Below are 26,599 nucleotides of genomic sequence, written 5' to 3'. Positions count from 1 at the left end.
TCACTAAGAAAGAGAGAAAACATGAAGTTGAAAGTCATCAACTGTACCTGTGGGCCACACTGAGGGGCATTGATGTCAACAAACAGGTGGTCGAAGAGGCAACTTATGCGTTTGGAGTTTTTCTTCTTTGATTTTGGTGCCGATAAAAAGTAAGATGCAACGAAGCGGAGCAGCTCCTTGCCTGCCTGCTTCCGTCACTGCAAATGTGGAGGTAAGTAAAGGTGCTTTAGTGTTTACTCATTCTCAATGGGCAGAAAAGAGAGGTGGGGCCATTCAGCGCAGGTAACCCCCCCCCCCCCCCACACACACACACACACCAGCACCACCTATTTATTCTCTTTAACCTCTCTCTCAGCTGATAAGAAATAAGACAAAGGGAAGGGCAAGGCAGAAAAGGGCAGAGGTTGTGACAAGAACTGGTGAGTGGAAGCAATCAGGGTAAAGCTTGTCAGACAACCTGTAGATGTGTTTACGGCGCTATCTCGCACACGTGACCTCTTAAGGAAAGATTTCCCGAAAACGACCAAGTTAAAAAAAAAAGATAGGGGTGCTTCTTTGTGATGTTCAAATCGTTCAAGTCCACTCTACAGTTTTCGAACTGATTTATTCTGACATGGATGAAAAAAAATGCAATCTAACATGCAGGCCAAGGCCAGTAGTTGACAATGCCACTCTGTCGATAGACATCGGACCAGTGCGCACCCTGAGGATACGCGCTCATGCCGGGCAGGGGAGACAAAATAATGATTACAATAAATTATGCTGCTTTCTGTGTGCAGTCGAGAGAAAAAAAACAAGAGCACATCCACATAAGGTACTGTATATTTTGTCGGTTTGTAATCGTTTATTCAGAGTTCAATCTGTTTTGCTCATGCAAGATCTGTTATGAATTGAGTCCTCATCATCTTGTCAGAATTTAGCATGTTGTGAAACTATTGTGTACAGTGTGTATTTGAATACCTCAACTATGAGGGTTTTTTTTTTTTTTTGGGGGGGCGGGGGTTGGTTTGTTTCCTTTTTGAAACATTGACAGATGAGCTGCAGGAAAATATTGTTCAGCTGTGTCATGAGACGAAAGTCCAGATTGTAAGTCACTAATATTAACAGCTTTGAAATAATAGAGGAGCACTTGGATGCTCCGTAGTTAGAACCAAATAAAGGTTTCGCTTCTGGAAATTTGGCAGGATGTGATGAGATTGCAGTGGCCATTGTGCAATTTCCAGGTCAGCTGACATGGTTTCATCTTTTGTACTCTGAATTCATTCAATGTGTTGAGTACATTTAAAAGTTTTCCCTTCTGACAGTCCACCCAAAAAGGGTCACCTTGTTTTCAGGTAACAAGAAAGGAAAACCAAGCAGAATCTGAAGCTGCATGGTTTTCATTGGCATGCAATCATATAATAGACAAAATGTGAACCAACGGGTAAACTGTTTTTTTAATAGATCGTAAAGTCAAACCTTTCACAAGATCAATAGTATTATGTCCATCCATCCATCCATTTTCTGATCTGCTTTATCCTCACAAGGGTCATGGGGGTGCTGGAGCCTATCCCAGCCGTCTTCGGGCAGTAGGCGGGGGACACCCTGAACCGGTCGCCAGCCAATCGCAGGGCACACAGAGACAAACAGCCATCCGCGCTCACATGCACACCTTGGAACAATTTAGGGTGTTCAATCAGCCTGCCATGCATGTCTTTGGAATGTGTTCTCTTGCACATTAGGTTTAAATAATAATGACAATAATAATTATTATTATTATTATTAATATGTGTAATATTTATGAATTAAGGGGTAGGTTCAGCCACATTAGGATTTTTTTGTAAAATGCCATAGCTATAAATTCCAACATGTGCAAAAATCCATATCGAGCAAGCTTCATACATAAAAATAACAAATGTAAATATCTCAAAACCCTGATGTCATGACATTTCTTCTAAATCAGCGTCAAAAATACATTTAGGAAGAGATAAAGCCAGCTCTGATTAAAATTTGTCGTTGTGTATTTGGTAAGCTCGTGCGAAAGACAGAAAGTCCTGTTCAACATTTACTGATCATGAACAGAATCAATGAAATATATAAATAAAAAAGAAAAACTGGCATGGACAAAAGTAATGGTACCCTAAGATCAAATTTGTTGCATGCATCCGAGGAAACCACTGCAGTCAAATGATTTCTGTAACACTCAATGAGACCGCAAAAGTATTTCCCGGCGCCAGCTGCCTCTTGTGACCAGGGTGCCATCTTCAGACAACATGTTTTGGCTACTTCACAGATGCTCAATAAAATTTACATCAGGCCTCTTGGAAGGTCACTTCAAAATAGTGAAATATGATTTTTTTCTCGTTCTGAGCCACTGTTGGGTTTTTCCAGTCATGTGGACTGGCACTTAATTGTATACGAGGACCCACGACTTGTGAATAGGAACGAGCTTTCTGACACTGGGCACATTTAGAATGCCTTCAGAAACTTGAAATGTAATTTCACCCTGCATAGATTCCAAACATCCGGTACCAGATGAACCAAAAAGGCATCAGAACATAATCAACACTTCTCTGTGGAGTAGGTGCAGTGTTCTATTCTTTGTATTCTTCATTTTGACGCCCATAAACTAAAAGCTTTGCGGCCTGTCAAAAAGCCTTTTTCCTAATTCCTGTCTTGCCGGTTTTAAATCAGTTCCATTATAAGTTGTGAGCAACGCCGTCAAATATTTTATATCTCAAGTTAAAATCTGTCAGTGCAGCACCAGGTTTGTCGTTAAGTCTACTTCTCAGAGGCGGATCATTGATTGACCACAATGATCACTCAGAAGGAGGCTGGATATCCAAAGTGATTTGGACCATTCATTTTCAGCCCGAACTCGACTTTGCCACACTTAAACACATAAGGAAACAAAACAGTCTGCAATATAGACTAAACACAGGGCATTCCAGTCATTTTTGTCAGACGCATACAAGGGATGTGTGGAAGTTGAAACGCGACTTTAAACAATCTTTAGTGCGCAAGCACAACACTATTATCACTTGCCTTGCAATTGCTGTAGTACGGGTGACACATTAACCAATGGCTCTGTTAATGGAGGACAAGCCATCACTGATTCTCCGTTTTGGGTAGGCACACAAACACACACACACAGAGGCTCGCGCACACAAATAGAGCAAAGTTTGCAAACGGACAAAATCTGTGGTCTCGTCAACATTGTGAAATCGGGAGTGAAGGCCAGGCAAAGTCATAAAGCCATTTAGGAGGCGGAGGAGAGCCCAATTCAGACATGCTATATAGCAGAAATACACATCCAGTCAAGACGAGCTCATGTGTACTGAGTGACACCTGCACATGGTTTTTATTTATTTATTTGTTATTGAGGAGAACAAGAAAAAGAGCCAATTCCTCCTTTTGAGCAGCAAACGTAAGAAATTCACATGCAACCACACACAGGTATGGAGGTGATAGTTATAGAACTGGCATTACATGCCTGCTATGAAAGAAAACACGCACAAATAGTGCTATAATGGCCATGGTGTGTCATCAAATAACTCCAAATTAGTCTTTGCATGCTCATCCTTAACTTTATGTGGAGTGTCATTTTCCTGGCCTCTGGTAGACGGACACCACCCGAGGGGGGGTGAGACGAAGATTTTATATATATATAAACATGTGTGCCCGGAGAAATAAAAAAAAAATCTGCTGATGCCGAAATGCCACTGTCAGTAAAACAACACTTCCCAAAAGGGAAATGTGTGTTCAGTTGTAACACTTCCTCATTCAAAGGCTTCACCTCACATCCTGAAACAAGTCAACCAATCGAAATGTCCCCCCGCTTATCATTAACAAAAAGGACTCAGCACAATTATAGTGCTTTTCTGCCCCCCCCCCCCCACCGCCCCCTCCACACACACACAGGATCTAACATTTTCCTCTCCATCCTGGTGTGAGTCGAGTCCTCTTTTGCCTTCTCGCTTGTCAGCTGACCCTCCCGTCATGTGGCGAGCGGTTAGCCAATAGCAGATCATGCGCAATCAATGCCAAGGTCAAGGATAAGGAAGGAGAGATATAATAACAAGTTGGGGGAAGCAAAACAACCCAGGAAGAGCATAAAGTCAAATAAATGCAGATGACTCGTCTGACCGCCGAGCATTTAACCGCTGAGGCGTCAAAACGGTGGACAGTCATGTGAGAGTCTGCGAGCGCTGACGCGACACGGTGGTTTTACCACATCTTCTTACAACTTAAACATGAATTAGTGGCATCACTATTTGCACAACACCGTCCAACATGCACCAGAGGACAAATTGTGTAACTCCGAGACAATCATTCAAGCGAGCGGCGTTTGTGTAAAACTCAAACCCTCACTGCTAAGATGGGACACTTTATGCACTCTGGAAAACTTGAATCAAGTCTTTTCGTTCACCCTCCTAAACGATGTCAACTCCTTTCGATAATGAGACAGATTAGGATTTCCCTAAGTGCCCCAGTGTAACGATGAAAATGACACAAATGTATAATCTGGGCAACAGAAGGATGCTAACTAAGCTAAAAGCTATGATGGCCAGTCCCTCCCACCCCCTCCAGCCCGCCCTGACAGCACTTGGTAGCTCCTTCAGCCAGAGACTGTTACACCCGCGCTGCAAGAAGGAGAGATACAGACGCTCGTTCCTACCGACTGCTGTCAGGCTGATGAATAAAAAATAACAATCATAATAATAATAATAATTAAATGATGTGAAGGTAAATTGTAAATAGTACTGCGATTTATCCATTTGTGTTCATATTGTATTTAATTGAAAGATGTTTGTTGTTGTTGTTGTTGTTTTTTTCTCTTCTTCTTTCTACATACATTCTTGCTGCTGGAGGCTGTAAATTTCCCCATTGTGGGACAAATAAAGGATATCTTATCTTATCTTATCTTAATCACCTCGTCATATTATCACGTATACAGTAATCCTCCAATTTATTGTGTTTATATACAGTAAGTCTCAACGTGATTTTTCAAGCTTTTCATGGGGTCTCGACATATCACAGATTTTCACCTATCCCGGGTGGGTCTGGAATGTAACAAGAGGTGGTCACCACACGTATTAGCTGCTGCTTTTCACTGTTATGACAATACCCTCCACGCCCCACCCCCAATAAGTAAGAGTTGTATCTTGAAGTACCGTACATGTACTGTATGCTGTATTCCTTCAAGTACTATGAAAAATACATTTTGGTTCATGATGTATTATTGCATTTCTAGTGATTCACTGGAACCAAAATCAGGTACCGGTAATTTAATGACTTTATGATTTTTCTCCCGTTGTTTTGTTTTGTTTTTTGTTTTTTGCTTAACCCTTTCAGGGACATCTTATCATGTTTTCCGGTTACAGGGTGCATGTCAAGGTTAATCTATTTTAATACATTTCCATCCAATTGATTCAATAGTTCAGCTCAAGTGTTCCCAATGACTAGAATGCCACTTTGATGAATCCCCTGAAAAGGTTACCTGTGACCAATGTTCAACTTTTTGTGTTTTAGCTATTTGCGAGACAATTTGTTCTTTTCACACACAGTCGCACCCACAAGCACACACTGGCAAAGAGGGAAGGATAAAAATAAGCCGGTTGGATTGCAGTATTACCACCCTCCAAAATCAGATTCCAAAACACACAATGACTAAGCTCCTGAGCGATGTCACGAAACAGGGATTTTATGACAAGAAACAGCAAGTTGAAAAACAGTTCCACTTGTTCTTCATCTTATGAACGATGAACTGAAACCGCTCATGACCAAGTGTGGGTGGTGTTTTATATTTGTTTGATTTTCCAAAGTATCTTTGTTTGAGCAACGGTAGGGATCCCCGATGTTTTTTTGTTTTGTTTTTTTGCGGGTTTTTTTGCTGCCATTTTAAAATTATTTTATTGTGCACCTGTATGTCGAAACATCACACACACACACACACAAGTCTACACAGCAACTTTGTCAATAATGCTGATACCAACACATGAGAGGTTTCCCGACTGGTCCAAGGTTGTTGCAACGAAAGAGACAATATTAATTTACAAGCCGCGACCGAAATTATTTTAGAGCATACTTTAATTATTACCTATTGTTGCTTGAAGGGATAAGTCTCTTGTTTTAGGGCATAAAATAACATGTTAAACAAGACCATCAAGTCAACAGACAACTTCTTCCAGCACTAACTTTTGCGTCACAAAGCACACCTCGGTCGCCTAGCAGCCAAGATGACTGAGGATAACAATCATGAACGGTAACGCGACGTAACGATTTGAGTCTTTTGAGAAACCCAATACGGAAAAGTGTACTTCGCTGTTTCCCTCTGGTCTCGCAAGTCCTCTATAAATGCTCTTGGGAAAACAAATCAATAGAAATACAAAACAGATAGATATCACGATAAGGAGAGCCATAAAGGATTTTAGTAAGAAACGGGTTTCCGAAACGGGTCGTTGATATGTGTTCCTCGCGTTGGATGGGCAAACATTTGCCCAGAAGTCACACCGTGCTGACAGAGACACATTTAGCAACGTAGTAGATTAGTAGAGCTTTTTAATGAAGCGTTTGTACTATGTATGAACGTAGCGGTATGTACGGGAAATATCTTGGCCATCACACATTTCCACAACTGCATTTCAGACAACGACCCCATTGTGTGTCAGAACCGGTATGCAGCAAAGAGATCGCACAATCAGCTGCATCAAGCGTGCATGTGTGCGGGAACGAGCAAGCTAATATGTCTTCTCGTGATGTAAAACTAGTACTTTCAAAAAAAAACTAATTCCCATCTCATCCAAAAGAGGCAAAAGAAGGACGAGGGAAGAAACACAAATTGAAATGAGTCACGATAGCAGAAGTGGCATTAGGAGCAGAGAGGAGAAGAGGGTTCAGCTGTATCACCACACATTAGGTGGCCCGGGTTTCACCGGGGTCAAAGGTGGGACGATGCAAGATGCACGTGGGGAGAAGGGACTGTTGTTGCAGCCTTCACAATGGGTGGATGTCACCTGTTTACACACGCGCATACTGCGCCAACGAAGCTGGAGCTTGTGCAATTACACGTTGTAAGCAGAATTGACGAGGAAATCAGACAAAACTAAAAGTCCTATGTGGACTTTTTATGTTCACCCTGTGATTCTATGTCCCATATATAGCAGCTCCCTCCTGCGTTCCCAAAGCATGCATGACAGATAAACTAAGGAGTGAATTGTGTGGTGCGTGTCTCCTGCTCGGTGAGTCCCAAATATTTAATCAAACAGTGTTTTTTTGTATGTGTTTTGCTATGCAGTGTACCAAAGCCTCCATCGGTAGTTTGCCGCTGGCCTCTCACTCACTCCGTCACGCACGACAACTAGCGAAAGAAAGTTAGCATACGTCGGCCTCAGAGAGACATCTCCCTTGATAGCTAGCTAGCTGGTTAGCTAGCTAGAAACCATACAGCTGGTCCAAAGCATTGAGGATTTAGAAGCGGGAGTGATAATGCGCCATGCTACTCGTGTTCAACTTTGTAAAACACTCTGGGCACTGTATATGGTGTAGATTCACTATGTCCCATTTTGATCAAACTGGATATTCCAATTGTTGAAATGTGACATCTTTATTTTGGAAAAGTACTTGGAGTAACCATTTCATTCCATTCGGAAATCGCTCATTGTCAACACAAATAGCGAATTGGAAATTTGTGTGCAAGTCCCAGCTTTAGTTCATGCAAGGGTTTATTTCGTTATCCACTTTTATGAAAATGAAGAACATTAAGAAGTGACATAAACCATAGCTGATGCCCCGTCAATTTATGTTCAAAACATATCGATTTGGACCGGCTTCCTGACATTTATATTTGTGTCCATGGGGAAAACAACCCATCTATTCAACATTATTTCTTGGACTACATTACACCGGTGTCTAATACTCGGTTGAACATTAAAGGAGCTCCTGAGGGAGGGCAATGAAGGGGAAAGAATACCGCCATTGTGCTTTTCAGGTATGTGTGTGTTGGTCACAAACAGAGTTAGCGGCGGAGAGGAGAGATCAGATCTTCTTACAGCTATTTCATAAACAACACAATAGGACCAACAGGTTCCTTCCTTGCAGTTATTCTCTTCTTTTACTGGGCAACTTCTGCAGCAATTTTAGTGGATTAGGTTTATGGCACATACACACACACACACACAAACAGGCACACCCGCGCACACACCCGTACACACGCACCCACACACCAGACTTAGTGTTCCTTTTCCCATCATGAACATGAGATGGTCATGTGACAGTCATGTGACATATAGCTGCTCTGCTGTTTGTCTGCCTTGAATGATAACAACTCTTTAAAACATATATACACGCACACAACTCTTTCACATTCTAGTTCCTTTTAATACCAACTGCCCTTTATTTCTCCCTGAAACTTGATATGGCTACGAGGCTATTGCTGATACCGCGCTTAAGGAAAAAAAAAAAAAAGAGAGATGAATTCCTTTCTTGAATGACCAAGCCCCTTTTGCAATGGAGTAGTGATTCTGTGAGATGAGATACAAAGTATATTTGTGTTCCCATATGACATAATCTGTCATCAGTTCTGACCAGTACTTCGATACAACTGACGCACCTCGCAGCTCGTACACACACACATGCACACATGCACACACACACACACACAGAACTATTTACAGCATTCACAAGGAAACTGGCTGGGATGGAGGAAACACACAGATACTTAAAGGGGAGTGTAAGCCACGTTTCATTGCAGTTTTCAAATGGAAATGATACAAGGAAGTAGTGAGACTATAATACAGTGCGTGCAAAGAAATGAAAGGGGGAAAAATGCTTTCAGGATTCCATTTAATATTTGAACCCCAAATTCCATATCCATGTGCTGCCGAGTGAGTGTTTAATACGGGTGTACGGATAGTTGATTAGTTGATTGTTCCCTCAAATTGAAAATGGTTTTCACAGTGTTTTACACTCAAAATCATCAGGTTTTCATGAACTCTTTAAACAACTTCTTACAGTCTTTTACCACTTTCATTTCCTGCTTAACACTACAGATAAAAAAGATAAAACCCACTACATCACAATTTGGCCAGAAGAGGTCAAATTTTGGATTTAACTGCCATGTACATCGCTATTGTACTTGAGTGACACCAACAATCGGCTCCAAATTCGTTGTGTGTCTGACCTATGGGGCGAATCAAGCTGATAACCTGATAGGATAGAATGGAGCAACTCCCATTATTATACATGAACTTCTTGATACAGTTGTTTGATACCAAAGTCAAATATATGCTTTTACCTTTCACATCCAGTGTCCCTGTGACCCTCAAAAGTGCAGCATCACATATACAACGAGCTAATCTCGTTTGTGCATCAACAAGATGGCCAAGGCTAAAGCGGCACCCTGCCTAACCAGTTTTGGGAAAACATATCCACAAGATGACGAGACAGGACAACATCGCATCTCACGCACACATGCACACATGCACATGCGCGCACACACACACACACACACACACACACACTCACACACACACACATTTCTGCACAAATAAACACAGACGCTGTCCCGTAACCTTGCAGTGAAGGTTAGAGCCGTCAGCTGGGTCAGTGTGAACACTGAACCAGCTGAAGAAATGTCCTTCCAGATACCCACTGTGTGTATCTCTATCAACCCAGTGAGGAAACAGACGCGTTTCTAAATAAGCTCAACGGCCCATCACGGCATGACACCAACCTGGAAGATGACGGAATGTGTCCTCTTGGGCGATTTGCTTCTTCTGCCGACGTTTGTGGACCAACAGGGTTCACGTTCTCATCTTCACTTCCTCTTTGCCTTGGTGTTGTCCGTCAGGTTCTGTGTGGTCTGTCGTTGGCTGCCAAGGTACCTCCTGTCTTCAATGAGAGGCCCCCACCACCACCACCACCAGGAGCACAATCAGAAATGTTCTGACACGGTTCACATAAGTATCACAATCACAAGTGCACCGAAAAAGAGGACAAGCCAGAATTTCTGTTCCTCATTTGGTGTTTTTTTGGATTCTGACTCAGATCCTCTGTTTGCCTCTGCTCCAGTCACGACAGCACTTCTTGTAGACGCAACAGCAGGAGACAAGAACTTTTTTTTTTTTAAGAGAGGAGGGTATTAAAACCCACAAGGTCTTCAAATGGAGGAGAGAGGGAGTACAGAAGGTGAAGGTGGGAGGGATGGAGGGAGTAAGGGCAGCGGTAATTAGTGAGCCTGTACCTGACTCTCACTGACATAAGCCCCACATTCCTCGGAACCGAAGAGGGGAGGTGGATGAGGAAAAAAGAGGGGAAAAGTTCCAGCACACTTAATGAACCACAGGAACCCATCAGAGGACCCCCTCCACACACACACACACACACACCACGACCAGCACCAGCAGTCACAGAGAGGAGAAAACCTTCCTTACAGCACACCATCGCTGACGTGTCACTCCAGTTTTCAGGTGGATGTCAGCTGGACACACATCACCGCTGGCATTCTTCTCCGTCCATTGGTTTTTCTGCTTCTGTTCTCGATCCTTCTTTCTCTTTCTTTCTCTTTGCACCTGTGTACGGTGTACACACTGGCTCCTTCACAAAACTCACCAAACCAGAATAGGACTGCCCAAACCCCCAACACTACTCCCTCCCTCCCTTCTTTGCTATCGCTCCGGATGGGAAATGCTATCCTTGTGTGTGTGTGTGTGCGTGGACATGTGTGTGTGGCTCTAGACAATCTTTGTCCTAGTCTGTGCTTGCACGTGCGCGCGCGTGTGTGTGTGTGTGTGTGTGTGTGTACGTGCTTAACGGCAAAAACCTGAATTGTAGACGCCAGAGCAACATTCCACCTAAGGGCAGCACACCTTAGTACAAGCCTTCCCGAAGTATCACATCCACCGCAGTGTTCATAATGCTATTGGCTCCAGGTGAGTTTTACGCACTGACTAATGTTTACAACCGCCGAGGACACCACACGCTGCCTTCATGCTATGCGGTTCCTTCCCATGACGTAGATAGCGGTGTAATGACAACTTTTAGGAATAACAACTCACATATACTCAAATTTCTATCTCCCCTGTTGTGCTCCCAGGGAGAAGATGGCTGCCAGTTGGTGGTGGGGTTGGTTGGTTGGGGTGGGGGGTTGGGAAAACTCTCTCATGGACAGTTTTCTCATTCTTCTTTGGAGTTTTTGCAGATTTTAAAGCAAGTAGAGCTAAAATTGCCCCCTAAAGATCTTGAGATGATGATGATTCTTTCATGAATTAATTCATTAATCTTAATTAACTGTTAGTGAAATTAATTTCTTAATGCCATCAATTAGCTCTACTTAGAGACAATCTCAGCCATAACATTGGGCAAAAGGTGCACTGCAGCTAAGCCTGGACGCCAGTCAATTAAAAGGCACATACACCACCACCAAAAAGTAAGGCATATCTGGATTTCGGGTGGATCTAAAAATGATGGATAATCTTGATAGGTGACCATCACTTCACAAATTGATGTTCTCTAACAAAGAGCTGAACGGCAAAATTCACAACAGGTGTCTGATCCAATCATTGATAGAAAGTCTTCCCAGATGAGTGAAAGCAGAGCGGCCATACTGTATTTTTCAACTATATTCATTTCCTGTCGGCCTGACAATTCCAATGGTACTGACGGAGGGTTCAAAATATATATTTTAAATATATTGACCCTTTCAGTGACAGTGGTTACTACAGTGGACAGCTTATCATGTTATCAGGTTAGAAGGTGCATGAAAGGGTTAAAAAAAAAATTCCCGCGGTCCCAATTCAAGTGATGGCCCGTATCTTTGTATTTGGTAACCGGTGTTTCATTAGGGACTTAACCGAGTTAATTGCAGCCATTGATAATGTATAATAACTTTTTTCATCCATTCATTTTCCAATCCACTTTATCCTCACAAGGGTCACGGAGGTGCTGTAGCCTATCCCAGCCCAGCCATTTTCAGGCAGTAGGCGTGGGACACCCTAAACTGGTTGCCAGCCAATCGCAGTGCACACGTAGACGAACAACCATCCGCGCTCACACGAGGTACAATTTAGAGTGTTTAAGTGGGAGGAAACTGGGGTACCCGGAGAAAACTCACACAGGAGAACATGCAAACTCCACACAGGGAGGGAGGAGCCGGGATTGAACCCACGACCTCTGCACGGTGAGGTCAACTCGCTAACCACTGCACCGTCTATGAGTGGAAAATTTGGGCTTCAGGTAGCACATAAGAGGCTGAAGTCAGATTGAACAAAAAAATATATAACATACACATTCACGCACTTCTGCCAAGCGAAACGCGACAAAACAACGACTTTGAAGTAAATGAATATAGTTTCAGGGAACAAATGTTTGACTTGACTTTGTAAAAGTGGGTCGTTCCCCTTGATAGTGGTTAGGCTAGCAGAGAAGGCCTTGTTGGCCTTGATGGTCAACCAATGCCCAAATTGCGGCCGGCAACCCTGTTCATTTGTTAAGTACTACCGGCTCAACTGGTGAGGTTTTTTTTGTTTGTTTGTTTCTTCGTCCGTGCCTCTTGTTGAAATGAAGTGACTTCATCACTTCCGCACCCACCATTTAATGTCGTCACAGCGCGTGTTTGATCATGCAGAGAAGTTTAAACACACCGCACAACAGCATTCCCCATTTCATTCAACTGTACGTGCGTCTGCTTACTTACCTGAAGATCTCGCAGGAATTAAAGTGGGGCGGGACGAATGCTCTTCCTTCTTCCTTCCCTCAAGCTCTTCGCAAACACCTTGTCGTCATAGAGATGAGGCCGGCCAGAGCCTCTCCGAGCGCTAAGGCAACCGACAATGCTGAGGATAGAAGAGAGGAGGAAGCTGGATTTCTGTTTGGAGCAGCAACACACATACACATGCATAGGTTAGTGTGCGCGCGCACACACACAAAAGCACACGCACACAGTAGGGAACTTGTGTGAATAGGAAACTGAGATTGAGTCAGATGTGCTCACACAGAGAAGTAACTTTTCAACAGCGGCGGCTGAACTCTGTGCTGGGAGGAGGCTTGAGGCCGTTGGACAGGTTGCTCAACGCACAAATGCTTACTTAACAGATAGTTATCGACTTAAAACATCTATTAGGTCTTACAAAAAGTCCACAGGCACAAGCGAATGAGCAAGGACGCTAAATTTACACCATGGCCATGAAGCAACACGGTTCCTCCCAAGTTGTCATCCAGACAATGAAATTGTTTCATGAATAAAAGAGTTGCTCTAATGCATTCATCGTTTCACCATGTTTTGATTTTACTGTGCTTCAGATACCAACACATTGGGCCTTCATCTCCATTAAAATGTCCTCAAATTGACTACCTACAGGGATTGTTGTCCGAAATCAGCCCCCGCCACCCCTTTAAAAATGTTAATATGTAATGCTATAGTCTATATTAATAATTTTGTTGTCATAAAATATTGGGCTTCCATACTGAAGTTGACAGAATGTGTAAACAGTCTTTGAAACGTCCATCAATTTTCTGTTGCGCTTTTGTCCTTATTTGGGTGACAGGTGTGCTTGGGCCTATCCCAGCTGACCTTGGGGGAGAGGCTGGGCACACCCAGGACTGGTCGTCTGCCAATCACAGGGCAGATATAGACAAACCTTTCACACCCGCATTGACACCAGAGGATAATTCAAAGCACAGGTGTGAAACTCAAGGCCCGGGGGCCAGATCTGGTCTGCCGCATCTTTTTACGTGGCCCGCGAAAGCAAATCAAACATGCTGGCTAAAATTTGTACCAAAACTTCAAATTCTTGTATGTAATATATACGAGAGCTATTGTAAATTTTCTTGTTACCAAAACCCCCATTACAGTAATTTAAACTCTAGTTGAATAAACCATTATTCTTGACTTCCTAATATGGTTTCACAACCATAAGGGCCCTCCGAGGGAACAGGAAACTATAATGTGGCCCACGACAAAAATTAGTTTGACACCCCTGATTTAGATCCTTCGAGCAATCTTGCATGCACGTTTTGGAATACGTAAGGGAGCCAGAACATTGTTCTGGTTTGTGGTGGGGAGTGGGATTTGTTTTTTTTTTCTTTAACTGTATAGTGTCACATTTCGACATGTTCTTAATAATAACGGCCTAAGTCATATTTTGACAAAAAATGATTTTCTGCCGAACTTTCAGGACTCATAGCTATACATTCAAAAACAACAATTTAAAACATTTAGCTGAGGTCAAAGATGAGCTGCTATTCCAGGCCCTTCAAAACAATAGGGCTTATTAAACCATAAATTGACACAATTTATGGCATGCAGGAACATAATGTCTCTATAAACACTTTTGGCCCAGTTACAAATCAATTGATTTTCTCAGAATTCGCTGAGGTCTTCATATGCCTTGTCTTTTGAACATCGGCAGGATGAGGCAAATAGAGCTGGAGAGTTGATCATTTTTGTTAAAAGAACATGGCTCTTGAATAATAGAATACCTCACAACGCAGTAGTAACAGCAAAGGAGATAAAGGCAGTTTTACTTCATGGGTGTGCCGGGGTCATTGAGAGGAATCAGGATGATTTGATTGGTTTTCTATTTGCCGACTGAGTAACTAACATGCCGAACTACAATTGGTGCAATTACAGTGCATCAGCATCTTCACACACACACACACAAACACACACACACACACACACACACACACACACGCGCGCGCGCACACTAGTTACTAAGTACTATCCACCACTTGGCGCAAAAGCATGTTGTGTTAGTTTGACTTGAATGTGACTTTCAAAATACAGTGCTTAAGAAAGCATTTTTTTTTATTTTCACAAGCAGCTTTGCATGGAGGGTCTGGTGGAAAATATGTCCCTTTGTCATTTCTGTCAGATGTTAGATTATTTGGGACATGTCCAAAAAAAACGGAATATGACGGTAAAAGCCTTTTCACGTGTCAGAATATTAATTCAATTTTGTAATATACAGTGATCCCTCGCTATTTCGCGTTTGGTTTAACGCGGCCTCGGTGCATCTCGGATTTTTTCAGACATATTCATAAAAAATAAAAATAAAAAAACATGCGAAAATGCCGCAAAAAGTCTGCAAAAAGTCCGCAAAAGGTCCGCGAGAGGCAGTGAAAGTCAGCAAAACAACAGCATGTCACATAGAGCAACATATACAGTACTACATACATGTGTTTACTGTATTTCGTTATTCATACACTAACGACCTAACCTAACTTATACATGTTTAAATATATTAGTATATAGGATCAAGTAATATGAATGACTACAAATTTGCATGTATACCATTAAATTTGGCCTTGTAAATTTTATTTATACTCATACACATCTACATATACCTATACGGGGGGCGGTTGCTACTTCGCTAATTTTTGTCTATCGCAGGTGGTTTCGGTCCGCATTAACCGCGATAAATGAGGGATTACTCTACCACCGACAATAAACAATTTGATCATTCAGGTGCTATGTTATGTTGGTTGCTTTTGACTGGAATTTGTAAGGGAGGGTTTTTTTTTTTCATCCTGGGTTGAAGCATTTTGTGTTGGCTATCTCTCCAGCCAGCCTCAATTGAATCAGATGAGTAGTGTAGCGTTCGCACAGTGAGGTCGTGACTTGTAGGTCTACCTCACAGTTCAAATGTCAGCTTCAGCTTTCCTGTGAACAGTCAACGTATTTTTGCTGCGCTTGCATGGGTTCCTGATACTCTGACTTCCATGGTTGTGTCGCGTTGGTGGACACATCAACCTGCAACAAGTAGTCAAACAATCCGTCAGATGGGGTAGAATAACAGCAAAAGTGCACAGTGTAGGACATTGTGGTGAATCTTCTCAATGTGTGTGGTTTTGTTTAAAAATTGTTCTGCTACAGCATGCACCATTTCTTGTAATACGAATATGAATATGCATGGCAGAATCAACAAATGAGCTGCGATGCATGAATAAGGCTAAAGTTCTTACCTGGCTGGTACTTTTCCACTTAAGCAACTGTAACTAGGCGTGTGGCACCATGTAAAGTCAGTTGGAGGGCACACTGAGCGTGCGTGCGTGCGTGTGTGTTGGTATGATGCCTCATACATTGTAATTGGCTTTTGATGAGTGAAACAGATCAAATCCAAACGCATTATCATCGCCAACACACACGTGCATAAGCACATGCACACCCACACGCAGACACACACACACACACACACGCACACGCACGCGCGCACACACACACTCACACACACGCACGCGCGCGCACGCACGCGCACGCACGGAAAATTCTGCACTGTATCACCGGAGACTGTTGACGCATGTATAAGTACACCAAGTAAAACAAGAAGGTTTTAATGCAGCATTGTACAGGTTGCTGTAAAGATTAGACCTTGATTGAGAAAATTCCAGGTCGGCTTAAACCCGCGCAACCGCCATCTCCAGCTGGGCCGATTATTGAATATGGTTTATACACACAAATGCGACCCTTGGCCACACACAAACACAACACATACTGTACAAAGCAAGCAAGAGTCCTGTTGTGAGGCGACATTGATGACGCGTGTTGGACGTGATAATCTTGCCAGCTGGACTCCCACCCGTGGCTCATTTGGATGAAAACCATGCCATATTTTCCCCCCTACTTTCTGATTAAACATGTCATGTTCAGTGGAGTAACTTTACTATATTTTAAACCAAACCACGGCGAATAACAAAAACGGAGTCAAATGTCATGTTAAAAGCTCACTTCTTACTAGTCTATTACAATATTTTCTCGGTCCCCCATGTTGCAGGCAGCGCTCATGAAAAATGTTGCCCCCTGCTGGTAACATGGAAGAGTAACACTATAATGGTACATAGACTACTCATAATACCTGGCGACAAGTTGACTGGAGTCTATTTGTCGTAAATCGCTACGGATAAGATATTCTTGATTAGATTAGTAGTATCAGAAAACACATTCGCACCAATGGAAACTTTAATGAACCGAGCATACATATTTTGGGGATTGTGGCAGGAAGATGGAATGTCTAGTAAACTCCCATATGGACACAGAGAAAAGGTGATTTTCACGTTGCAATGCCGGAGCTGAGATTCAAAACCAGACACTGGTGCTGTATCATGGATAGAAAGAGTCTACACGGGAGGAAGTAAAAATAAACAACTTAGATAATGTGGTTGCACAGACCTGCACACACTCTTAGTTCGGGGATGTGGCTGTTTTCAGAATTAACCAATTACACTTGAATTCAGGTTCAATGTTTCATCGAACCCTAACACATTTTTTCCCATGTGCATTTGGGAAATTTCAAGTGTGTTTTTGCACAATTTTGAAACCAAGTTTGTACTTTTTGGCCACAATTCTAAAAGACAATCTTATTTTAAGAGAGGGCGTGCACACTTGTACAACCACGTTATCTCAGCTCTTTATTTTTAATTACGAAGAAAAAAAATCTAAATCGAGTTGTAAAGATTACTGTATAGAGTAGGTCACATTATGTCACAAAAATAAAGCATTTGAACAAGAAGTCGACTTTTTATATGTAAAAGTCCACACTGGAAGGAAAAACTAAGAACCATTGGGTCACCATGATGATGTTGTTGCCTAATGTTGCCTGACCTTTGTATTGTATGCAATTGTAAAATGAATTTCCCCTCAGGGAGGCATTGCCTGCCAGGTATTTTCTGCTGCAATGAATCAAATGAAAAAGTCAGTGTTGTGAAAGATCATTTGTTCACTACATATATTATAACTTTAAAAAAAAAACGTTCTTTAATATGTGCCAATGACATATAATGATAGGCAGGGTACGTTACTTTTTACACTTGAAGTCAGACAGTGCAATTAACTTGGGTATCCATCTGTTGCCACACAGTACAAGACTTAATGCAGTGTTAATACATTTGTGAGCAAACTGTGCAAGAACCGTCCGTTTTTGTAAGATTTTTTCCCCCTTTTGCTTCCACTTAGAAAAATATTTGACGTGTGCTGTGGAGACATGGACAGTAGGTGGCAGCATCCATCCTATTTGTCATCGAGTGGTTGTCAAGTGTGAACTCAGAATGTTTCAACACAGGAGTCTGCAAAATTTGACTTTTACAAAGATAATTTTCTTTTTCTGTTTTTTTTGTTTGAATCAAACACCAACAATGAGATATTCATCAAAATATATATTTTTTAAAAAATGTTTTGGTGCACTCTACGATTGAGCTGCACTACGTGACATGGTTTGGTATTTGCTACTTGCTGCAAAATGACAAATTAGGATAATCGAAATAGAGACAGTCGTGCAGAGCAGAGGAAAGGAAGGGAACGAAACAGCACAGTGCTGCGAAGAAACAACCAGTTTTTGACAACTGTCAAAGGTCTATACTTTACAGAGAACATCCATATGGAGGAAATATGCTGATCTGCAGAGGAGGACTGTGGGCGACAAAAGTAAAAAGCCTACTGTAGAATATTGTAGAAATAGCCCATCACTTATGCAGATTACACTAATCTCCTGTAGCCTTTTCTTCCAGAACGAAAGCTTGTCCAGCAGCATTGGAAATACTCACCCAAGCCCTGTCCCCTCCAAAAAAGTGTTTGATATTCATTCATTTTCATTTTTGCACATGCTTTTGGAAGCATTATAGTTCTATTCCCATCATTCTGTAATAGATGATTAAGATATCCTTTACTTGTCCCGCAATAGGGAAATTCACAGTCAGAGTTCAGAAAGGAAACCACAAGGTAGGGAGAGGGGGAAAAAAACACGCTCGAACTATCCTCTACTGAGGATAATTTAAGACCCACTTTTATCAGAAGTGAATGTTTTTTTAGAATTGAATCATCATTGTCAAGTCATGTCATCAATTCAGCGTGTACGTGTGTCATGAGTGAAGCAGGTCACAAAGAGCTGGACCACTGACCATCATTTATTAATGCCACTGCAGTCCAAGAGGGTGTTTAATTGCAACAGTAAGAACACAGTAGCCTGTAGGGCTGAGACTCACGCTCACAAAACAACGAAAGGTGGATTTTTGGAACCATGATAACCGGAGTCCTTGGGTTTCGGCTACTTAACAAACAATAGTCGTAATTGCTCAGTTGGCTCAATAAGGCCAGGTCAGTAAAAGTGGAGTCACCTTTCACCCTGTAGTTTTGTTCTCCACATGGCTGCTCTCAGGATGTTAATTTAATTATTATTTAGATTTTTATTTTTTATTTTTACATCACCCATGGTTTAGTGCTACATTTGTCTGATGTCCATACAGGTGGAGTTCAGACCCTGCTCAGTGACAGCAAGAATGTGTGTGAATAGTTGTCCTTGGTACTGTATGGGCTCAGTGAGGGAAATAATGTTTTTATATGTACCATCTTCACATACCTGAACCTTTATTCTACCACTTTATCTTTCTCTTTATTTTCTCCAGCTGTCCACATGTTCGACATTCCGCCTCCACCTGATCGAGCTTTCCCGCAGGCAGCGGCCATCTTGCAACATCTGCGTACAGAGGAACCGCTAAAGCATCAGTTTCTGCATTTTGAGAAGAAGATTGACACGCTGTCTCTGCCGGAGAACACTGACAAGAGAACTTGAACAACAAGCCTTCCAAGCTGACCTTCAGCGCACTCAAATGTATGTCAAATTCAATATTCAATAACGCATCCATTACATTGGGCATTTGGTACCTAATGTTGAGGCCGGTGAGTGTTATGTTCTTTAATAAACACTAACCTGTTGTTTTGCGACCAGACCAAGATTTACTGGAGGAGATGATGACGGACAGCCGCTTCAACATGTCGCAGCATATTGCAAGTCCCATCCTGTGTGACAAAAAGTCCCGTATCAGCCCAAACACAAATTTCACGACACTCCCGCTGACCATTAAAGTGCCTCGTAAGGTAGCCATACGTAGTCGTTCTCCGCCATCTGCTTGTGCAGTATCAGAAAATGGAGGAATGGGGGGAAACGAAGGATGGATTTAAGAAGCCATTTGTATTCACATCTGCGCATATCGTCAGCCCAGTTATACTTGTCAAATGATGCATAGGTAAAAGTGGCAACTGGGAGTCTGTAAACGACACTATAAAGCAAGTGTGATGAGACATACACAGACAAAGAGTGTGTGTGTGTGTGTGTGTGTGTGTGTGTGTGTGCGCACGCACGCGCGAGCACTAGGGGGGGAGTGAAACAGAGCTAACAAGCCGACAGGTCGTTTGTCTGGTGCCATAAAATTGGCAACCAAGCACACCAGGGAGGTAAAAGTTGAAAAAAAAAATGGTGACGCCTTACAGAACCATGAAAAAGAAAACAATAGTTTTTGGCTTGATGTTAAACATGTACTCAAGTGGATGTATTCGTTAAACAGCACTAAGCTCAGCGGGATGTCTGCGGTGGACCACGTGGTTAAAGTTGGTGAATCCGCATTTAGCAGAGATTGATGTTAAGAAACAAAAACATTCACCCTTTCTTGACAGACAGGAATCCGCTGAAGGACTTGTCTCGTGGTTTCGTGTCCTAAAGCAACATGAACAAACTTACAACTCAGAAAGCAAGACAACTGGCCCGCGGCTTAACCAGTGAGACACACACACACACACACACACACACACACACACACACACACACACACACACACACACACACACACACACACACACACACACACACACACACACACACACACACGCACACACACACACACACACACACACACACACACACACACACACACGCACACACACACACACACACACACACACCTAATAAACATCAAGGTTTGACTTTTGGCCTGTGGACTCCTGGTGGTCCCCAGGAAACCACAAGTGGTCTCTATGAGTAATTTAGGCTGGATTTAAGATGCCAAACTTCACTGATGATTTAAAGCCTATATATTTTTCTGAATTTCCCTGCACATTTTAAGTGACACATTTTTCAATGGCCTTGTTTACGTTCACTGAAAACATAAAACAAACCAGATGCGCGGACCGAATTGCGCATACTGTAAATAACGCGCCAACACAGGGTAATGACAACACAGCAGTAAAGTGGGGGGTGAGGGGGCTGGGTGGATGGTAGGTGGTCTTTAGAGCCTCTCCAAGCATAAATGTCTGTGCACATGCAATATACGCACAGAAATATGCTTTCCTGACACTTTTCAAAAATCTGCTTGCAACATTTGCACAACACTCCTCAATTGGCATGAATGTAACCGGCAAGTTTAAAATTCTGTTTCAGATGGTACAAACTTAATTGAATGATGCCCCTTTGGAAGTCCCACAGGTTCAAACTGTGCTCAACTGCACGCGCTCAGTGTCTGGTAAGGAAAATGAACAGCAGGTGAAGAGGGTGTTGGAAAAAAAAAACATTCACTCCCGACAAACTGCTGCCATTCAGGTAAACGCGCATTCATGTGAAAAGCTGAGAACTAGCTAGCGCTGAGACAGTCTTTAGCATTTCCCTTGTCAAAGGCAACTGCCTTATTTTGTTCAGTACGAGTGCTGGAGACACTGCAGCTTGAGATCAAAGCGAAAATGAAAAAAAAGGTGCAATAAGTAGAAGAAAGACAATTGGAGTTGAGGCCAAAGGCAGCAAACAGTTTGAATGCAGATCTGCTGCCCCTCCTTCAGTGTATGTCAGGGAAGCTCCTCTGCCTTTGGCTTCCTCTCGTTTGCTTCAAGCAGTGTAATTGTGATTTCACGGCCAGTTGGATTCTGTCACTCCCAATGACTTTGCCTTCTATATAAAACCGTTGGTCATGTATTTAAACTGAGAGTGATGGGGCGGTCACCTTAATAATGGATTTTCTCTGAGGCAGAGAAGCAAATGTGCTTGAGATGAGAGCACTGTTGAATTTTTTTCTGTTGTTGGCTAGACGCAACTTATTTGCAGTCCAAAGTGGCATTGACTAAATGTCTGCTTTTCATTAATAATTCAAATGCTAAAAAAAAGTTCTTCTCTGCTGGCCAGAACACAAACAGAAGCACTGACCCACATCCAAACAATTGAAAGGAGCTTTGGGGAAGAATACATTAAAAAAAAAACAGCCAAACACCATAGACGGTCAAACAAATTGCATCCGGTTTTATAAACTCTTACGCAACAGATATTTGAACGCAAACCGTGCAGCCACCTGTGTAGACAGACATAACACCCACAGGCGTATATTCATATGAAAATATTTTTAAAATATTAAAATTCAGCAAAATTCTTGTGTGTGCATCTGTATTACACGGCCCCCTGGCGGCCATGGTAAGCATACCAGGAGGAGCCCGATGTGGGTGTGGAACAGACTGATGTTTTCGTTCATTTCAAGAAATAAGGATGCTTTTTGATCAAGAAATGATTTTGAAAGAAGTGATTTTGAGCAAAATGTTTGTAATTAGGATCACAATTTTGGGACAGACTTTCAACCAAAATAGAAAAAAAAATCGTAGCAAGAAATGACAACACATTTTATTTTCATTTGTGGGCCACATAAAGGCCTCGAGTTTCAAGGTGGGGTATTAAAATTGTATATATTGTATTGTATATATTCTGGAGAAAATAAATGAATAAATAAAACTGAAGTTTCATTTTCTTACATAAACTGCTAGCCAAGTGTGGTATACCTCCAATTTGCAGATCTGATGCAGACAGCCAAGTCCGTTTTAAGATGCCGTTTATTCTCACAATTGGTTACATTGATAACGTGTACAAATCAGTGAGCAGCAAACAGGAGCCTACACATCCATTGGCAGGAAATGGAGTGTGTTGTTGTTGTTTATGAGAAACTGGGAGCCCTCTGCATGCATCCTCTTCCTCCTCCAGCAGAGAACTCCCAGCTCCCGGTGTATAGTTGCACTTTTTTTTTCCTTCTGCAAAGCGGAGCCTGTTGGAGCGTTGCGAGTACTGAAACAAAGACTCAGAGTGAGACCTCAACAGCCTCCATGAATAAAATCAGTATATACTTTTATAAAATAGAATAAATAAAATAAAAATATTTCTGTTCAGTACATACAGTCTTCCTCTCAATCGCCCTGGGGCTTGCAAGGCATTGCAACGACTCTTGCCATGAAAAGAATGCATAGATAATTGCCTATCAGGCGTCAACTTAATTGACAACTGTGAGAAAAAAAAAAGTCATTATTTGCTTTCCTCGTTTTTTTTTCATATCTACAAGTTATATGTTACACATTGGCCATTTGGTGAGTTAAAAAAAGAAAAAAGGCATTTCAATAAAATAGAAGAGTACAGACATTCAAAATGAAAGGAATAGCTTATGACAACAATAAATGGCAAATGTTACCTTATATGGAGATTATGTACATACATTTGTCAACCCGTTCACATTTCAGTCAGACAAAAGGTGGCGAGAAGGGCTACTTATTGTTGCCAGGTTATTTTCCTGTCAATGGGAAGAATGTGCTCATTTCTCATGTGTGTTGCTTTCGGGTTTTTTGTTCGGCTATAAATAGTTACATCCATAAAAGAAAAAGGAAAAAAAAGCTCAAAATATTCTTGTGAAAAATAAGTCACGTGAGGAGAGTGTGGCACTGGTGAAAACAAAAAGACAGGAAGTAAGGATGTATGCAGTTAAAAAAAAACTAAATTGAAGCACACAGAAGCCTGGACACACGTCAATTGCAGTCAAAGGGAACTTCCTATTTGCTTGAAGCAATATCCACATGAACACGGGCGTTCCGTTTTGTTTTGTTTTTTAAATAACAAAAATGTCTTTGGCAGATTTACATTTAAACACAAAACAACGAGAATTTGCTGCCATCAGGTCAAAGCGTCTTATGTCACAATTTGGTAACGGCAATATATTTTCACAAATTTATATTATTAGTCAGTCCACATGTGTGGGTAGTATTTAATTTAATGAATTAATTTATTAATACAAATTATTGAGCAAGCTAAAGGGTGGAAAATGGCACGCTCTCTTTGAGAAAGCAATGTGAATTAGAAAAAAAAACCTGTCGTGAGATGAAGAGTGAAGTGTGTTACACTCCAAATAAATATCCATTCATCCTCTTTTCCACAGATTCTCATTCGGCTCACCGACAAAGGTCAAAAAAGGCGTAATTTGCCTTAATAATAAATGTAATTTGCATGTGGACCTGAGGTCAAAATGCATAGAGAAATACAACAAAAACAAATACCCCAGTTCATGCGGACATGCCATGAGTCAACGCACCGCCCCCCACCGAAAAAAGGTGGAATTGTTTTTTTTTTTTTTTTTCCCCTTCACACAACGTGAATAAAATGACAGCAACAGGTTGAAAAGCACTTAGCTGGGGTCCAGATGCTGAGCAGCACGTCTGCCAGCATGGCCACATGTGCGGGGTGTGAAAGCAGCAGTCTCTCTTCTGCCCGCGGGGGCTAAACATCACCCCAGTCTTGAGCGTCCTCTGCCTAATGGCTATAATGTGTCATCATCCGAGTGGTGACAAAATGGCAAATACGTGAGGGGATGCTTTGGGTGAAGGGTCACCGCTTGTTGTTGTTGTTTTGGGTTTTTTTTGTTTTGTTTTTTGACCATCCAGGAGGCCACGCATCTGTCTTTTCTCACTCCTTCAGTATGTAAAAGCAGCAGTGTACTGATATTGCCTCACGTGGATTATTTGTTTAGGATAGGAAGTTTCATGCGGGTTCATGTGAGCGAGACACATTTTTAAAATTTACTCATGTCCTCGTTATTGAAGTCGTCATTGTGACACTTCCTTTCCTAGAGCATCTATCTTACAGTCTTCTGCATGTCAAGTGTGAGAGCACAAGGGGGTGGGGGGTGGGGGGGGGATAACTGTAGACACAAGAACATAGACACCACCTTGAATGGGTTGGCCCGTTGCCACGTCTTAGCTTCCGCCATATAGGATGTGGCAGCTCTGCCCACACAGTAATGCAAGTAAAATAAAACAACAACCTATTAACTAAAGTTAATGCCGCTTATTTACATAAGAAATAGAATAATAATGATATGAACTTTTAATCTAAACATTATCCATTTTCACTGACAGTTTACGATATATGTTAGCACCGAATCATGTTCTGTATCTGTTTATGAATGTTTAAAGCGAACAATATATATGCAACATGCTCACGGTGATGGTACATGTCGACATATTAATATTAAGTATTCAATCGGAGTATATAATAACCAACATTCTGATATGTGTGATGTGGATTTTTTGAAAAGAACGCACCGACATTTACATCGAATTCATTTTCAGTAATCAAGTAACTGATATCAATGTAGCTACCAATAGGACAAACATAAAAGCCTTGCCTTCTAACTGTTTTATCAGCCCTTTACGGTATGTTTGGGAAGCTTGCATAGTATGAAATAAGATAGCCAGGCAATGACAGCGGTATTTTGGGGCAACTTAATTAAACAGTAAATAGCTCTCTGTGTGAAAACTCTTTTCACTGGAGGAATTGACAGTATTATGCACGAAGAGGGCTTCATAGTATTAGCCACAAAGTCAGAAAAATCTCAAATCGCAAAATGGTGTTATAAACGGCCAAATCAACATTCATTGGCTATATTTGGAATCACTCGCACAGCAATCACGCTTGCCGATAAAGTTTGGAATCACCCGTAGACACTGCAAGAGGGCTGCGCGGCAACTTCTACCAAATAGATGAACTCCTCAACTCACAATGATTTAGTGCCTTGGCATCACAATGCCACCAGATGGTGCCAAAGCAATTGCTTTGGCCCGAACACTAAATCGGTAAATAGTTGTCATACTTTTAATAAGAGAAATCGAGCAGTGTTCGAAAAGTATTTTTCCATGTACCTCAGGAGTGAACCAAACGGTCCACAACAGAAAATCCCTAAAAAGTGTTAAGTGAGTAGGGAAAAGCGATGACTCCGGGCTTTGACCGTAAAACTGCATTTTCACCGATCTTGCCAAGTGGCAGGATCCAATCGGGCGGCGACGCACGAGTCAGCGTTCAAGATGGCGTCTATGTCAAATTGATGTCTACGGTAGAGGCATTTAACCACGGACAAGGTGGGTGTAAACAGGCTTGGCCAAGTGTGCAAGGTCATGCTGCAGCACGTGCAATGACGACGACTAATCGACGGCACGCTGTCTTTGTTGCCCCGCCCTGTGGGGAATACGAGACGCTTCTATGTACACTGTTAGCCGTCTCACGTTAAAAACACGCTCACAATGATGCTCATGAACAAAATCTGGAGGGTCTTGGCTGTTACCATGGTTACAGGAGTCTGTGGTACTTTCTGCAGCGATGCGGGTAGTTACCATGGCGACTGGGAGCAGGGTACGGCAAGGGGAAGTCGGTCGTGCTTGGATGCTTTCCCCGGTCACTGCGTCGATTCTGTGACGGGCCGCTTCGGTTTGAGGGTGTCGATGAGGGAGAGGACGCCCCGCTTGACGCTGGTGGAGACTCGGCGTGACACGGAGTCGCCCGGCGGTGACGAGCCGCAGGCCTTCTGGGAGAGCGGCCGCGCCACCAAGCACTTCTGGTACCGCAGCTGAGAGAAAGAGGAAGGGGCGTGGTCAACCAAAGGTACATGATAGCAAAGTGCAGCCTTGTACTACCTAATTCTTCCCTTTTTTCTGCTTCCTTCGGCCTGCCTTCTTTCCTCATAAGCCTGATTTTATTCATACATCCTTATAGCCTTCCTTGCTTCACTTAAACCT

The 26,599-nt window shown here is 42.2% G+C and overlaps 2 protein-coding genes and 1 long non-coding RNA gene across 29 annotated transcripts in view; 1 reads left to right on the top strand and 2 right to left on the bottom strand.

The window, feature by feature from the left end:
* The window catches only part of rbm47 (RNA binding motif protein 47), a 30,273-nt gene extending 17,450 nt beyond the window's left edge, over window positions 1-12,823 (bottom strand). For 7 of the 17 annotated variants that reach the window (XM_052084322.1, XM_052084334.1, XM_052084335.1 and 4 more), the window contains exons 1-2: window positions 10,413-10,598; window positions 9,713-9,870 (exon numbers count right to left, since the gene is read on the bottom strand). The gene's annotated coding sequence lies outside the window, so the exon portion shown is untranslated. Of the gene's footprint in view, window positions 1-47; window positions 198-9,712; window positions 9,871-10,222; window positions 10,367-10,389; window positions 10,601-12,673 lie in introns of those variants that run through there. The other 10 variants (XM_052084338.1, XM_052084339.1, XM_052084324.1 and 7 more) reach the window with 9 other exon arrangements.
* Window positions 12,738-23,535, top strand: LOC127613342 (uncharacterized). 2 transcript variants are annotated; one of them, XR_007966161.1, is made up of 5 exons: window positions 12,738-12,879; window positions 19,375-19,580; window positions 19,698-19,760; window positions 20,427-20,524; window positions 21,183-23,535. It is a non-coding gene; the product is annotated as an uncharacterized LOC127613342 (long non-coding RNA). The 2 variants fall into 2 exon arrangements; XR_007966160.1 differs by having other exon boundaries at window positions 20,427-23,535.
* The window catches only part of apbb2b (amyloid beta (A4) precursor protein-binding, family B, member 2b), a 71,800-nt gene continuing 67,789 nt past the window's right edge, over window positions 22,589-26,599 (bottom strand). For all 10 annotated transcript variants that reach the window (XM_052084312.1, XM_052084311.1, XM_052084315.1 and 7 more), the window contains one exon: window positions 22,589-26,430. In XM_052084312.1, the coding sequence (XP_051940272.1) occupies window positions 26,260-26,430 (171 nt within the window). In that variant the 3' untranslated portion in view covers window positions 22,589-26,259. The remainder of the gene's footprint in view (window positions 26,431-26,599) is intronic.

Source organism: Hippocampus zosterae, chromosome 13 (genome assembly GCF_025434085.1).
Source record: "Hippocampus zosterae strain Florida chromosome 13, ASM2543408v3, whole genome shotgun sequence".
Taxonomy (NCBI): domain Eukaryota; kingdom Metazoa; phylum Chordata; class Actinopteri; order Syngnathiformes; family Syngnathidae; genus Hippocampus; species Hippocampus zosterae.
This window is presented reverse-complemented; position numbering and strand designations above follow the sequence as displayed.